Genomic DNA, 17825 nt, shown 5'->3' with positions numbered 1-17825 from the left:
GATTCAAATTTATGTAAACTCGTGCATCGTGTGTCATTTTATCGCAGCAGGTTACAGCAGGGAACATTATTCCCATGACATCATTCGAGTTTCCAAATGAACGTAAAACGCAATTTCAAATAGATTTGCTCCTGCGTATTTGATCGTGCATATGCGCGCGTTGAAATTGCGTTTTGAGCAGCCAGCATAATTGTTTTCTAAGTTACGGTCAATAGGCACATTAACGTTCGATAATTCCTAGATTACTATGTGAGTTGCAAAACTATTTACCATCTCGTATTTTGCAATGCTACATAAACTGTATTAACTTTATCGAAATTATTCTTTATCAAGTTGTAATTTGTAAAAAGCGATGTATGTATGTATTTCACTTCTACTTCTAAATTATTGTTCAAGACACACAACAAAATTTTTCGTGACGAATACAGCAAGGCAAAAAAACCGTAATTATTTCATTCAGAATTTTCTGAAATTTAAGCACATCAGAATCACCATCAGGTCGATCTCGTTAGCTCGACTGTGACGTTCAAATAAAATTACGAGGTTTATTCAGCAGACTTATTAATCGGCCATTGTCTGAAGAGCCATCGCTATTATTATTTTCGCTTCTACTTCAGTAGAAGACAAAAGTTTAAATCAAAAACAAATAATCAGTGGCGATTATATATATATCGCTTACGATGAACAACTTGTCAGACGATGTTGCTTTTCTGCCTTCTTGTCGAGTATTCGCGGATGGCTCGATGGAAGGACTCTGCGTATTTTGCTCCCTCAACCGTGCCATTCGCTGCGTTTCTTGCCATTGCGACTTCCGTTATGCTGCCATAATGCAGGAAGAACCGAGGACATAAATAAGCCTGGCAGAAATTAATGCGTACGAAAGTTCTTTTTTTTCGGTCGTAGACGTTGTCGAGCATGTTAAAAGTTTCGCAGGGATGCACTTGAAAAAGTCCACGCGCGAGAGAGACAGAAAGGAAGAGAAAGTACGGTGGAAATACGGTAGAGAGTGTGGATTCCCCCTGTGTAAACCACGTACGATTGCACTCGAAACGAGACAGCATTTCCGCTCATCCTGTTCGCTTCCAACTCAGTGATTATCAAACTTTACGACTAATGATGTGGCTGAAAACCTCTCTTATTTTGCATATTTTCTGTTAATTTTAACGCAAATATACCGAGATGATAACTTTTATGACTTATCTGTAATTCACAATACAGAAATCTATAAGCACATTTTTTCAAGATTTTTTCTAAACAAATAATTATAATTTTTGTAAGTAAATGATGATAATTAAATAAAGTTAATTAATCGAAAATATAATAAGCAATATAGTTAACAAACGAAAAAAAAGTATATCTAGTAGTCTGGAACTACATTAAATATATATGAATCTTAACGTTTTACTGTTTTTCTTCACGCGTGTACATATATATGCAGAAGAATACTAAACTCTCTTTATAATTAAATAGCCCCGTACCTGTTGATCCAATGGATTCTAAACGTGTAATTCTCCTTAAATTGCGACTAATTTGTGCTCTCTGCGTCCAATTGTTTACGTATCTAACACGTAATAATTACATAATAATTCAAATTCTGCAAGAGAATTGAATATCAACCAATCAACATGCAACATAAGTTTAAAATTGTCTTTCAGCTTTAATTAAGCATAGTTTGATTTTGAAAAATGCATCTTACAAATCCATGTAGTAGCGTAGTAAAGTTCCGAAAATATCCGATGAAGATAGGAACGGCATTTGTCAAACTCAGCAGATTTTGATTCAGCAGGAAAAGTCGGAGAAACTGTTCCCATCGGTACGATATTTCTAACATTTTAGGTCGCCGTGACACAGAAGAAAAATTCCTAAAACTAGTAAATTCTGAAATGTCTTCATAATGGCATATCTTTTCCACTGAACATACTGTCTAACACGCGATTACGAAAATGTAATATAATGAAGAAAATATAATGAAGAATGTATTAAACATTATTTATCTTTAAATTTGCCACGGAAAGAGCTTTTCTGCATTTTTTCTTCTTATCTTCTACTTTTTTTTATCAACATATCAACGTAAAAGTGCGGCAAGGAATTAACAGCATAAAAATACATATAAGAGTACAAAATTTGCAATATAAATTTTATGTTTAATCAATTTTTTTAGACATTTTGTGTATGGTATATGCATATTATTTATTTAATATATTCATCATTTATGTAAAACACACACATATACACGTATACAAAATAAAATATGTATGCATATATATAATGATATATATTTCTATATCGTACATTGATTGATAATGTTCAATATGCTGTTCGTATGAAACAAATCAATTTTGCGATGAACGGTTTACTGATGCCTGTCATCGAGCGTAATGATTTTCGAATATGAAAAATTCACGCATCATCGATACAATATAGGCATCATTTGTAACAATCCATAACGTATTGTACTACAATGGATTTAATCAATAGTGCCTAATATATGTTTTATTGTTATAGAATACGAAATGAATTTAACATTGCATCGAATAGGAAATTAATGTATGGTGTAGATTCAGGCTGGCGGGATTTAATAAGAGAGAAGCAATTTAATTAACAACGAGAAACTCAATCGTAAATATAGAGCTAAAAACTATATTAATTTTTGCTCATTTTATACTGCTTTAATAATTTATACAATGTTTCTAATTAATATATCAAATTACGATTGAAAAAAAGTAAAACTATATTACGCAATTGTTATCTTGAATTATATAATGTGTTAAATATTTAACTTATCAATTGTGATAATCTCAACATCGCATTGCGTGTAAATAGGAGATCTCACACCTTAGTCTTACTTAGTATGGAATCTCAAAGTGCAAAGTGTAGAATTCCTCTCGGCAATAATAGTCATGCATACTAAAACGAGGTGAACGTTTAAGGAGGAGACGTTAGTCGAGTGTGGAGAAGCCAATAGAAAAGAGAGAAGTTCTAATCTTCCGTCTGATAAAGTGGAAACAATCTCTTCGCCGAATTCAGTTCCTGATTTTCCAAAACCGGGAGATTGCTGGTAATAATGACAAAATTATTCAAATATTGTAGGAATCATTACTAGCCTGTGGTTAGTAAATATATAGTATGAAATTGTTATTTATGAAATTGTTACTGCGCGCTAAAATTGCATATTACAAAATATTACGTGCACGTATTTGTTATAGTGAACTTTATAGTGGAAATATTTTACGAATATAATAAATATGGAATGTACAAATATTATTTTGCAAAACTATGTAAAACTTACTCTGAAATTGATACCGGATATCTTATTTGTATAAACGCGGAAATTGAAAATAGAACTGTAACGATGTAACGGCTTTTATATTCGTATTCGTTGGTCAAAAAGTCTGAACAAGGTTTCAAATGCAAATAAATGAAATACTAATGGAGCCAAATAGGATCTGAAGTGAAAATTCTGTTACAAATTCCATATTTCTGATCGCATACATCAATTCTAAGTTTTAGAAAACAACTTTATATGTCGTTAATAAAGTTAAAAGTATAATAAATGAAATATAATATAAAATATATAAAGTTAAAATATAATAAATTTATTAGAACGTTAATCATTTATATATAATCTCTGATCTAAATAATCATATATGTTAAAGATATCATGATGGATATATACAAAGCTGCATATTACGTGTTACGATGAGTTAATTTCTCATGTTGTAATAATTAATTAATTAATTTCTACATATTCGTATTAAATATATTCTATATTAAACTAAAACCTATTATTTACAGTTATATTACAGTTATATTGGAGAACATTACAATGAGTAATCGTAATAGCGTTATTTTTTTATATAGCACGATAATTATTGTCACAATAAAAAAACAGAAAAATTAATTAAGGAAATAATTAAGAGTACTTACTTTGAAAAATTCTCTCTCCTGATTCTCGCTATAAAAACTAAATATTTGATTCCATATCATTTACACACACATCAAACGTAAATTGGCACTGGCGGCGTATGCTTACGAATTATATTTGCTAGTTATATTTGCATAAACGTACACAAACCACATAATTTTCTGCGTTACTAGCTCTTCCTTCAGTATACGTAACATCAAAGCATGCAGTGATCAAACCTAATTTGCTCTTTCCGTATGACTGCCAAAGCTAGGCTTACAGATTAGATAAATCTGATGTAACGTTGAAATATAATAATTTTAGTTTAGTTTCGCTAGCTCTTGCTTATCAAATGTCCGCAACACGAAATTACCGTTAATTCTTTCTCTCAGTATTTGACAAATCGATTGCGTAAAATGACACGTAAAACAATTACCGCATGCAGTCTTTAAATGTAATAATTCTGTAATGAGCAATGTTATAAAGCAATTATATCAGAACTTTAGAGTTTAGACGGAGTCTAAAATCGTGTGAATGTCAATATCAAATCAAAGCGTAGCTACAGTTACCACAAGATATCGCGAACTACACCGAACTAAAGTTTAATTTCGACGTCAGTCGTCTTGTCGTCCGCAGACTTTCTAAGGATCATGTATAATCAGCATACCTATGAAGTATCGCAAAGTTCTGCTTTTGTACAAAGAATAACCAAGTTTGCAAAATTGGAATAAATAAATATATTAGTAATTCAGAGTACAATGAAAAGCACAGAATTTATTCTCTGACAAATTTACGAAATCAAAATATAGATAGAAAAGTCTTGTTGCTTGCATAAATATTAAAATACTTCAAAGTAATTTTATAAATATTAATATAATAAATATTAAAATACTTCGAAGTAATTTTATAAAGAAAGTAAAGAGTTCTAATAATGGAAAAAGAATTATATTTGTTATTGGATTTTGATGATGCACTTTTATATGTATTATATACATTTGAACGTACGGTATTCAAAGGTGAGTCATCATTATCAAAACATTAATCTTTATTTCGTGTAACAATGTGTTAGCGTTAGCGCATTTGTTTGTAGTCAGTGCTCACTGCTACGTGTCGTTTTCCATTAATAGCTACAGTCAATTTATATTGAGTACTTATCACTGAGCATACGCGTGATAAATCCGTAAAAATCGTCATCCATTTAAGCGTGGACCAGCAGTTTTAGCCGTAAAAAATTATTAGTGAAATAGTAGCTTGCAATATTCTGAAAAAACCACTCGTGTCGCCGACAAGTAATTACGTATTTCCTGTCTGTATAATTTCACTACTATTGTGCGCTCTTTTATTCATCGTAATAATTTTGTAAAGATTTCTGATACATCTGATTTAATCTTGAAAAATGTAAAAAACACAACACATTGTTCTAAGTTGTTCAATTATTTTTAATTTAGTCACATTAATCTTTTTTAAAAATTATTGATAGATATATTTATTATTATTGTCACTTACTTACGATATTATATCACAAACGTTATTTATACATTTTAACACTTTGTATTAAATAGATTAGTAAAGCATAGGAATTAGATGTAATTCCTGAATAAACTTGATGAAAACATTTCCAATTACAGTTTTATTGATATCATTTTATGAATTTGTCTCTGTCTATGTAATCCTTATAATTTTATCAGATATATCATAAGAGTCAGTATTATCGAATCCCAAGACACATTCTTGGCAGTCTGTTTCCTCAGGAAATAGACATGAAGTGGAAGCGTTCGTCCAAACGCGCCTCGTAAAACGAGGCTCGCTCCAACTTTTCTCAGGAAATGACGAAGAGCAACGCACATCGTTTTATGTTAAAATCATTAATTAAATTTCTCGGAAGGAAACGAGTACATCGTATAATGTAAGTACTTGCGCCGTAATAATGGAGATCTGCGAATGGCTATCGTACATGTACAGAGGACGATACTTCTATGAGAAAAAATAAAAGACTGAGAATATACGAGCGAGGAAGCAATAAAGACGACGATACTTTTATGCCGTTCTTCGTTCTACGTTCAAATTATGCTTGATACTACCGATAAGCCATTTCCGCCGTAATTGATAATCGCGGAAAAATGTAATAAATCGTAGGTCACTGAAATGGATATCACGCGCGGAGCTTGCGATCAATTTAAAATGACCAGCCATCAGCAGCAACGCCACTGGAAAACCATTAAGGCGAGACGTTTACAAGTACAAATTGAAGCGTCGCTCTCGATGAACAGAGCTATTTCTATATATTGAATTCATCATGACAAGCAAGGGAATGGGAAATCTTCGCCAATAATTGATGAAATCATCAGGGCAATTCCGTTGATTTCATTAAGAAACATAGTTCCCTTGTGATGTAAATTAATAATGATTTACCATTGTAATTGGCCAATTGTTACAAAATGAAAAACCCCTTATTTCTTTGCATTTTGTAAAAGCAATTAAGGATTAAGTTTATATTATTAGCTCTCGCAGTAATCCGATTTACGACAAAATGGAAATCTTTCCTTGAGACTAGAGAATTCCAACTCAGTCATCTTGCATCAAAGCAGTGAATACATTACCCGTTTCAACCGAGTTCATCTCGGAGAGTTAATTAAATTTTTGGAAAAAGCTTTATTATAATATTTCGCAATGACAAACTTATTAATATGTACGGAACATTACAGAATAAAAGTTAGCAGATATATTCAATTGCTCGTTGATTTGCTACATTATCGCCAGAAACAATCGGAATTAATAAAGTTATCAAATAAAATGAAATTAAACGTCGCCAAAGGCAGAAAGTGGAAAGCTCCTAGTTGCTTGATCTACCGTTAAATTTACATATCTCAAATCTAAAGAATCGTTTAATATTAAAGAGCTTGCCGAGAAAGTTTCGAGAAACTTGGTCAGGGAGGATTGTGAGTAGCAACACGATCGAACTAGCCCGTAACCACGAATCTGCCGCAAGCGTATCGCTCGATATCTACTCAGCTGTGGTGTCCTGTTTTGCGTAGTCTGTATCAATCTTCAAACTGCGTGTCCTCCTAGGTGACAATGAACGCGAACGGAACTCTCGACAATAAGATCAATGTTAGTTTCGTGCAACTTGTCATCCAAGTCACCGAAGAGACATGATTTAAGTACCGTTAGAGGAGACAATATCTGTCACAATAATTAATACTGTTAATATCACATTGTATTTTCAGTATTGTCAAGTGAATTGTGCAGATCTATCATGATCCGTTAATTCGTGGAAGTTTATAGACACCTCCGTTGCCGCAATTCTTCACGATTTAACGTAAACGTGGCTCTTATGATTTAATATCTTGAGAGCAGCTGCGGGCGCCAATAGCATTTGCGTTCAAATAAAAAGACACGGAACAGTGAGCAGTTTAGACGATATTAACAACGCGCAGCACAAACTGCCTTTAAAATATCAAGTGTAAACAGAAAACACCCAAGACTTCCTAATGATAAAAGCTAGGCTATAAAAATTATTGATATTTTAGTACAACATTGATTCCGTAACTTTGTACTTTCACGTGTGTGTCTGTTAAACTTACATATATGGAGGTAACGCAAATTGTAAAGATGCGTCAAGTGCAAATTTATTTCCTCTTTTTACACATTACGGCAAGAAAGATGCATCCCTTGATAGCGTGATGGAGGCATCACGTTTTATTTTAGTTTATTTAGAACCAACAAAAATGCGCGCCACCTTGCTATACTCGCATTGTCCTATCCCAAGGAGCAAACCAAAGAAATCTGAAATTTAGATCCTTTGATTGCTGCAGTTTGATACGTACTCGGCAGTAGTAAATCCACGGGTGTCGATAAGGCTTGAGTGAGTGTGCGACGCTCCAGGTGTCGGAAGGAGGAAAATCTTCGTGCGTGACTTTCGGCGACGAGAAATGTTGAGTGGTTGATATGTTCCGCGACGAGATCCAATAGATCACTCGATCGGCTCACCAAGACCGATCACGTCTGGTAAAACTTCACGATTCGGCTTTCCCGTTCACCCGTCGACACGAGAAGAAGGCGCCTTTGTCGTTCCTTTAATAACTTCTCCGCGGGAAATGCACGTACCTTCATTACTCAATCTCATTCTCTTTTTGTTTAAATCAAAGAATTTTTCACCCCTGAATAACAAATTGCGAGCTGTGCTTCTTTCGATGCTAAAGTACGCCACAAAGGAGAAAAGAGTGTAAAAATGCTATGGTGAACTTTCAAGATGCACGGTTCCCGCAAGCTTTTGTGGATTAATGCCTCAAAGAGTACTTTCTCGAAACTCGATGCTCCTTTTCACTAACTTTTCCGAATATCACACGCAAAACATTAATAAATTTTCAAAGCACATATTGATCATACATACATGCAAACATTAAATTTTTAACTGCCGGAATTTATTTGTCCGCTAAAAATCTTTCACATATATTTTTTACAAAATTTTTCATATAAAAAAAAAGATTTTGAAATTGACCGGAATAAACTGAAGCTTTCATATCTTTTTCAATTAATCATCGGCACTTTTCTTTATTTCTTGTATGCAGATCAAACAAAACACTTTTAAATAATAACGAGTATATTCTTCTTATTATTACAATATCGCTTAATGCGTTCGTTATCGATAGCCAAAGTTCGCGTACTTTCGTACGTATCGTAGCAAAATTAATGACGGCGTCTCTCCCGATAAGGTAATCGTCGTAGCGTCGTGATGCTGTGGACGCCACCGAGAGAAATAAGAGAGAGAGAGGAGCGTCGCGACGACGCGGAGGCTGTCGACGCACTGACTGCCCGCCTGGGTGCTCCCGACAGTAGTCGCGTTGAGAGCAAGAGAGAGAGAGAAAGAGCGAGAGAGAGAGAGAGAGAGAGGGTGTGAAGGGGTGGCTGAAAGAGAAAGAGGAGAGAAAAGGAAAGAGAGAGAGAGAGGGAGAGGGCAGTCAGTCTCTCCCGATCTTCTAACTGCACTGACCACTCTCGCCGTGCCAAAATCCAACCACCCACGCACTCTCTCGCAGACACCCCCTGCGTACCCTTGTTCTCGGTTGATCGAGAATCGCGTGTGTCGAAGATCGCGCGAGGGAACGCGACACACTTTCGCCGACGTGTGCGACAATGATGAATGACAAACTGTGCGAACAACAAAGCTCAAGGCTTAGAATTGGGAATAATCTTATCAAAAAAGGTATCTCGTTGAAAATTCCATTGTCTGAGGACGAGAGTCGTGCGTACGGCGCTAGGTAGCATGAAATATGTACGACAGTTCGGATATGTCTCGTAACCGCTGCTCTAGGATAACAACGAGCAAAGGTACTTATTATCACATCTCGCACAATCTTGCATTATGCTTGTATCAAGTACGACTTGATGCGTACGAACTTTCCCATGATTAAAATAACGAAATTTTCCAAGTATCCCCTTGCCAGCGAGTACGCGTATTCGGGAGCATTTTAAGCCTCGTATTCATATTTTATGTTCCGTGCCCTCGCAGAATTTCACTTCGGCCAAATAATCTAGCGTCAGTAAATGAAAGCTAAATATGTAATTAAGTAATATGAAATAACAAAGCATTATTATTCGACACTGCGTCGAGAGAGGTAATATGGACGAGAGCAAAATAGTTTTCTGTGTGTGTTTCTTTTTTCTCTTTTTTTTCTTTTTTTCATTAGCTACCAGACTGCCAGGCTTTTTGCTACCACGCTTTGCGTGGACAGCTTGTTTCGGATAGTTATACGGAAACTCGCATTTATTTGAATGTAAAATTTGGAGAAAGGAACTACATGCTAGGCATATATGTTTTATTAATCTTTCTTGAGAAATATAATACAATTCATGTAGATTTAATATCAATTTATTCGATATAAAATAAAGACAGAATAACGTGTTCGTTTACTCGTTAATTAAAATAATAACTTAGAGAACATCTAGACTGCAGCTACATATTTGCGAGCTGGCCATTTCATTAATTAATTAATCTATGTGTTATTCTGCTTTGATCTTTTCAAATTATGTTTTATCAAATATAATATCTGGAAAAGTTTTTCAGTATTTCTCATTGCCCTTTTATTAAATATTACATGATTGTAAGCAGCACAATTTGCAAAAACCTGTACTCACAATTTTGCAATAAGCTATATATTATTTATAGGTATCATCACACCAATATACAGTAACACCTATACACGTTAATAAACGCTGCAGTATCTACTTCCCTTAGCAGACGCTAAGGGAATATATATATAGTTTTGATATATTTCTGACCACTTTGTATGCAATAACACGCGCGGTTTTAAACTTCGCTTGATATATCGCATTTTGTACATATTGTTCCATAAAAGTTACTGTGTATTTTCAAAAAAAGAGAAGACAAAGCCGTTATGATTGCAATAAAGTAACGTCGCTTGCGTTACAATATTCATACAGCGGGGAACTAAAATTATTCTTTTTACCTATCGCATTCGTAAGGATTTATGAAGTACATGGTGGAGATTATGCGAGGTACATTCTTTTCTTTTGTTACATTTACAAACGGAATCATGTGGCCGGAAAATAACATCCCCATTAACTCTGTTGCTTCGCAAAATATTCCCTGTACGGTGAATTACATTTGTTCTTGACGCGAAACACGACAGACGTAATAGATACTTGCTCGTAGCAGTACCACGAAATTAGATGTGTCTTTTGGGAGAGCGAATTGCTTTGAGAAGTAGGACAGGAATTGCGGCACAACCAATTAAGAGACCGGAGTACAAGAGTGTACACCTTCGCGTGACAGTGAATGAAAGAGCCGATTCACTGACGGAAGAAATCTCTAGCACCGAGTTCCCAATCATCCAGCATTGGCGAAAGTAATCTTGCACTTTGTCCACCGTAAGATTTAACCGCGGAGGAAACGCGGTTGGGCACCGCTGCCACCGAGCCAACCCAATTCTGATACCACATACTAGGAACAGCGATAGGTGACTTCGAATCTTTGGTACATTCATACAAGGCTAACTGCGCAGAAACGAAATTTATCGGGCGAAGGAAAGGGATCAAATTGCGTGGCGATCCAGATTTTCGCTAAGGGGAAAAATCTAAGAATTGCCACATACTTAATATTGCGATAAATCATATGCTACACTTAATTGATCATATAATTATAAGCGTAATATCATAAACGAATTTATAATAAAATTAACAAAATATATTGATGTATCGTATCGAGTTTATATCTTATCGGCATTTCTTTTTCCTACTCCTTTTATATCGCATTACACGATTATTTACAGTCGGACATCGCCTTATATAAGATAATACGTTCTACAAGAGAGAACCAGAAATACCGATAACTTCTCTATATGAATTTTACAGCGTGATCGAATAGTGCGCAAAGCATAGACGTCACAGATAATGCTAAGAAAAATAATGATAAAAATGAGAATTACTTTGTTCATCCTTCGAACGTATTACCAAACGTTCTCCAAGATCTTCCGCAGCAACATTCCGCGGATATAATACTCATCAGTTAGTTAGACAGATTCAATGAGTCGCGAATCGTCGAAGCTCGATAAGAAATTTCAATTCGCAAGTTCGTTACCGTCGTTCGCCCATAATCCAGAACAGCGCTTCCAGAACTCAACACGACGCGATTTCGCGACAAGAAATCGCTGAACAGAACACAAACTACAATCGCTTGATATCCGTTCTTCTCGGAGGATTATCGTCGACGTGGTCGGGCTTAGGAGTAAGCCGGTATCCATCTCGACATCCTCAGGAGTGTGTAGCGAGCGAGACGAAACCGTCGAGATTAAGAGACGCGGTAATTTGCGTAAGGGATAATATTTATTAAGAACGATCGATCTCCGTGCAAAATTAACCGCTGATGTCATCGACTTCTAAACTGTGATTTTACGTTATTTGATCATTTCACGAGTGCACGTTTTTGTAAATTTATGGGGAATACTTTATACCTGCTCCTCTTTACGCAAATGTCTACCATTTCGTCGTAGCTCTCAGGGCTTTTATCAGTAAAACAGTCCCGTCCTACAAAGGGTATGTACGTGAGTTGACCGCAGCCGAGAAGATAAACCTAATCCCTACGGGCAATGTATTGTCGTTCGACCCAGTAAAATTTATATGCACTTGTTCTTTTACAGAAAGTTTCCTTCTATTTAATTTAAACAGATGTATGAGTCTCACGTGTGATAAATATTGTAGCTAACTGCTTCGTTATTCAAAAGAAAAGAAATGTCCTCATGGTAGTATACTCATGTTAGTATACGTATTTATTTTAACTGTTGTATACACACACATAAATAACAATATACAATAATATGTATTATTGTATATTGACTAATTAATTGCAATGTTTATTACCTGCGTTTCTATTACGTAACGTATAGATATATTTATTGTGTGCACAGTAAAGAACATGTTCATCAAATCCGGCTATGTATACGCTATGTCACATGAACAATTAGCATTAAAGTTTATTTGCATTTGTATATAGTGATACTGTTTGTTCACTAATGTAGGTATATTACAATAGAGTAGATTAGAGAAAATATGTATAAATATTGTTAAAAAATCGTTTATATTTAAGCTTATAGAATAATCAATAGAATAAGAAATATAAAAAAGTTCCATCCTTTTTAATCTCTTTCATCCTTATTATAATGAATGAATAATTAACAACTTGATTAATAATTATTTATAAGTAATAATGATTAATAATAGTTTAATCTATATATATATAAGCCAAATACAACTCACTGACTCATCAACGTGCAGCCCGAACCACTGCATCTATCGACTTGAAATTTTAAGGGTATATTCCTACTATTACGTAGGTGCTCACTAAGGGTGGGTTTTCCGAAATTCCACCCCTAACGGGTGAGAAGGGGTAAAATGTGTTTTTATTCAATTCTACACATAATATCGCGGGCGAAGCCCGCGTGACGGGGGATACTAGTAGTAATATAATAATTAGATTTCTAATTATTGGAATTAAAAGAAAAGTTTACTTCATTATTTTACTTTCGAATTGAGATAGTGAGTAGCCTCATTAATTTTTCTTACTACTACTTACTAGCAACTCTTGCAACAAATTACTTGAGTCAAAACTTTATCGATAAGTTTCGCTAAGCTTTCCGTTCAACTGAACTGCGATTTTTCGAGTCAGGTTGTTTTCGAGTGAAATTGTTTTTGATCGGAAACAAATAAATTCATGACCCGTACTAATATTAAATAAACCGCACACGAATTCCAACTGTATTACATTTCCATTATATTATATATTACAACCGGCTCTACATTTCAAATGAGAAACTTGCTCGGTATTATATATTAAGAATTAAACGAGAATTGATTTTCACTTGTTATATAAGTATTTTGTTCACCGCTGAACGATGAATGATTGTTAACGCCTGAGTCAGCAATTATGTATCTAATTTAGCGGAAACTCAAGTATTGTAAAACATTTTTCGACGCATAATTGCTTTGAATACTTGCATGATATATTATAAACTACTGACAACTTTTAATCTCTAATACAAATCTCTCTTCTTTTTATTTATAGTTGCATTTTTCTCCCAAGTTTTGCCAAATTTTTTCTACGATATTGCAAGCTTTAAGCTATTGATCGAATGCGTTAAACGCGACGTATCATCGTAACTTATTTCGATAAAATATTTCGATATGTATTATATTTCATTTTTTATATAAATTTCGGTATTATTCAGTGTTTTTCTTATTAAATATTTTTTTTATTGAATTTGATATCATTATATGACCCAATTATATATTTCTGTATAATATATTTTTGTTCCAGCTTTATTCCGTTTCTGTCTCGCTTATAACCCCAGTCTAACTGATTGTCCTTGCAGGGGTTCGACAACATCTACACTTGCAGGGTTTCGCAGAAGCCTGTAACAAATACTGGAAATGACAGTCTGCTCGTAACGGCGATGCAATAGAGACGCGAGACGTGAGTGTTGATTATCGTATGGAGAAAAACGTTGCGACATGACAATTGCCGAGCGGAAAATGGCCGTGATTCAAGGCACGAGAGTCTTACTTTTTCACTACTTTTTCACGTGCAACGTACAGATTTAATTTTTGCATAGATACTTCAAATGCTGTTTAACGAAATGCGTTCAGAAATGATTACTCTCTTAAGGAAGATTCTACACGAAGAAACGCAACATGAAGCAGCAACATTCTACTCTAACATTATTTGCTCAACAAAGACTGCGTTGTTTTACACGGAATGAATAGCGCATCTAGCGCTTCCCCGTTTGCTCTTCGTAATTTTCAGCTTCAACGTTTAAACACCATCCATCTAATTTCGGACGTCACTTCCTGAGATGTATCCATGAAATATTAAAAGCTGGCTACACGAAAGCATTTAATTAATTCGTCGTAAATTGCGTAAAATTAAAACGGGAAGTCATTGAAACGATTCAAATGGCATCCTTTAAGCTAATTTTAATGTTGCGGTCAAGTCATTAAACGGGAGTAAAAGTTACACGCTGAACGTCCACATCGTATCCTTTTAAAAGCGCAAGTACTTTTTAATATCGTCGTATAACGTTACTTCTATTTACGACTTAAGTGGAACATAAAGCTCAGCATCATGGCATTTGTTCCCGAAGTGCGTCAATTGAAATTTCCATTTCACTGCCACTTAAGCGGAACTTGAGGCAGTACAATCCGACTTCGAAACCCCAGTATTTTATAAGATGCACTTTTCTGAAACTTGCAGGATTTCTGCTGGTCGTCGCTGCCTCGAAAGCGTACATGCTTCAAGAGCCGGTCTCGACCGATTCGACCCCAGGCGGTAACAATTGCACGACCACTGACAATTTCCTCACTCTTCGTCCCCGAAACGAGATACGAGAGGACGAGATGGACACGGTGGCGGCGGACGTACTCGCAGACGACACAAGGAACAACTCGAACGTGTCGCATCCGAGAACGTTGACCTCACCCAAAGACTGGGACGAGAAACCGAAGCTGAAGTTCCCGAAATTCGCTACGGAAGAGCGTTACAGGATGGCGAGTTTGCATCTCGATAAGGGATGGTTCGCCTTCGATTTTCTCAGGAGCTTCCTGTCCTTCGTGCAACCTTATAACATATCGACCGGTAAGATCATTCCGCGAAATCGGTTTCGGTGAATTCGTAAACTTCTGATATACGTGTGTTTCAATGTTGGATTCAAATAAGTATCGAATGGTCAGCTTTATGGAATAGCACTAGCTATGCACATTGATAACTCACATAAAAGGAAAATTCTGACACATGCGAAATATGTGAAAAGTACAATTTGACGTTTAAACATTACAATAATTGTCGATATTTTAATATAATTCTTTCTTAATTTTTATAGATAAATGCTAGGTAATACTTAAAACAATTTTTTTCTCAAATACGACATTTACATAAAAAAAATTAATAATCTTCAATATTGGTTAAACGTATAATTGTCTATCTCTCAACCATTAATTTATGCTTGATAAATTTCTCGATACTATTAATAATATTTTCTTTCCAATTAACAGTGCGGAATGGTAATTTTGCAGATTTACTTGTGGATGCCGTAGAAAATCGCATAAGCACTACTGAATTGATATCGGAGGTAAGACAAGCTCAGAAAGCTCAGAAATTATCAGAATTTATCAGTGCGCGTGAATGGATCATTAAAAAGAACGCAGAAAGCTTCGTCCATTAGAGCTTCACAACGAGATTCTCAATGCTCCTGTGTTGACTAACTGATTTGAAAAAAGAATTTCTCGCGACGTGCGACGAGTACAATACATAATCTTCGCGATCTGGCACGCGGATGCTGCCGTTAAGTTTCTCACAAACCTCGTTCGTAACTTTTACAGTCCATGCACGTGGAAGCAGCTTTCCTGAGCTTAGTAGGCGTGTGCTGCGTACTGGCCTGCATAATACCTGGCACGGAACTTTGGCTCGCCTGTCGTCCAATCAGAGAGGATTACAAACCCACTCGGCATCCCGGCATTCTCGCATTTCTCCTCGGCGTTCTCGCCTTTATACTAGGGTAGGACCTATGACGATTCCCCGTTCTTAGACATACCACTCCGAAAACTTATTACCTTCACTCCCAGCCCTACTCGTGTTCCGCGATTCTTCTGTCCGTTTTGATTGCGCCCCATATGTAATCGTCGCGAATTTAACGATGACAAAGTTCCCGCGATTACGTACCGACTCTTTAAACTAATATAAAATATTTCTTTTTATATATCATTATGCTTGTCATAAATTCATATTTATTTTTATTTCTAATAATTCTCAGGAGCAGGACAAAAGTCAAGTATATGTTCAGGATAACATTTGCACACAAAATACAACTTGTAGAGAAGAATAACTATTTTAATATTTGGTTGTCATATATATTTGTTCTTCGAAACACTAAATAAACAGGACGAATACAAATCAATACATATTCGCGCGTTAGAAAAGCAATACTATATCAAGATTATATTACGGAGTAAGGAGAATAAGTGAAATAAGAAGAAAAAAAACAAGAATTTGAAATAATCATTTGTTTTAATATAGAAAAGAACACACCTCACCTAAAGCAAGCACTGCTATGTTATTCATAATTCTACATGCGTGATTCTCAGATCCTGCATGCCGACAATGATAATATGCAACGAGGCGGTGGCAACCGGGATCGGGAAGCTGCCCGTGACAGTGGAGACAGCACTACAGGATTTAAAGGACTACCACGCGGACACCACGTCGCAGCTACGGAAATGCCTCACGAGAAGCTTAGACGTGGCCAGCGAAGCGATTCTCGTGGATCTCGACAGTGAGTGAAATTTTCTTTTTCGTGGAATTAAGACACTGTGAGAAGTAACTGCGGGCAAAAAAAGCGCGCACTGTGGACCTCCGACCATTTTTCACATGTCCGATGAAGACGGGGTGTGAAGTTTTAATTTTTAACTAGCTCGCAGTTACGGACGCGATTCCTGAGATGCTTACTGAATGCTCTCTCTTGCGGTATTATCAACACAAACGTACCCGCATCTGAGTTACTATAATTGTGCCCAGTCTCAAGTATCTCTGCTTTTTCCGGAATCTCCGCTTTTGCCTGGTCACGGTCGACGTGTGAAAAATACCAAAAAGACATGAGAAACAGAGAAATATTAGGCAAGACTATTAAAATTATAGAGGCCATAAGACTCTTGAGAGAGTCGTAATGTATGGAATAAAAAAATTTTCGTGAAGCATTTAAACTGCCACTTAAATTTATTATCCCACTCTGCTCTCTCATTTTTGCCTGAGGAAAATCTTTCTGAAAGAGGATAGCGTTGTACATGAATGTTGATGGCAATAAAAAGTATAGTACTCGCGATCGATTAACTAATTGTCGAAGGAGGTCGAGTGTGGAAAGCGGAGAGCCGTTTGTGGTTCGATTGCTGGAACTCCAGCACTTCGACGCAACGTAGTACTCGGTTGTAAACGAGTCGATTCTTGAACGTGGCCGCAAACTCGTTGATTCCACTAAACTAATTCCATTTAATGTTAAAATCGTCTGATACGATACCGATGATACGAGATTTAATCGAGTCCGTCGCACACATGTAAGCTTAACTGCAAATATAATCAAACGCGAACGATTTAACGTGATTTAAGTATTTAACACAAATGAAAAAAGCGTAAAGTATCAGTATCGTGAGCGACGCGTGTAAATTTAATAATCCAATCGTTATCAATTTTTTATACATTTATACAACTAAATTTTTATATTCAATTAAATATCATTTTGTAACTGGAATAGTAAATTTACCTACGTAATTTGTTTAGATGTAGCAAAGTAGGCAAATATGCAAATAATAAAGAATGATGGAAGTCATTGTACTATTAATATCTGCAGCTCACGAACTTTAA

The 17825-nt window shown here is 35.6% G+C and overlaps 1 protein-coding gene across 1 annotated transcript in view; it reads left to right on the top strand.

Annotated features, from left to right (window-relative positions):
• Positions 1–2214: 2214 nt before the first annotated feature.
• The window catches only part of LOC105285028 (prominin-1-A), a 32163-nt gene continuing 16552 nt past the window's right edge, over positions 2215–17825 (top strand). Inside the window, exons 1-6 of the mRNA XM_020033492.1 lie at positions 2215–3058; positions 13792–13892; positions 14670–15050; positions 15488–15543; positions 15794–15969; positions 16556–16743. Of these exons, the coding sequence (XP_019889051.1) occupies positions 14705–15050; positions 15488–15543; positions 15794–15969; positions 16556–16743 (766 nt within the window). The 5' untranslated portion in view covers positions 2215–3058; positions 13792–13892; positions 14670–14704. The remainder of the gene's footprint in view (positions 3059–13791; positions 13893–14669; positions 15051–15487; positions 15544–15793; positions 15970–16555; positions 16744–17825) is intronic.

This window comes from Ooceraea biroi, chromosome 2, assembly GCF_003672135.1.
Source record: "Ooceraea biroi isolate clonal line C1 chromosome 2, Obir_v5.4, whole genome shotgun sequence".
NCBI lineage: Eukaryota > Metazoa > Arthropoda > Insecta > Hymenoptera > Formicidae > Ooceraea > Ooceraea biroi.
This window is presented reverse-complemented; position numbering and strand designations above follow the sequence as displayed.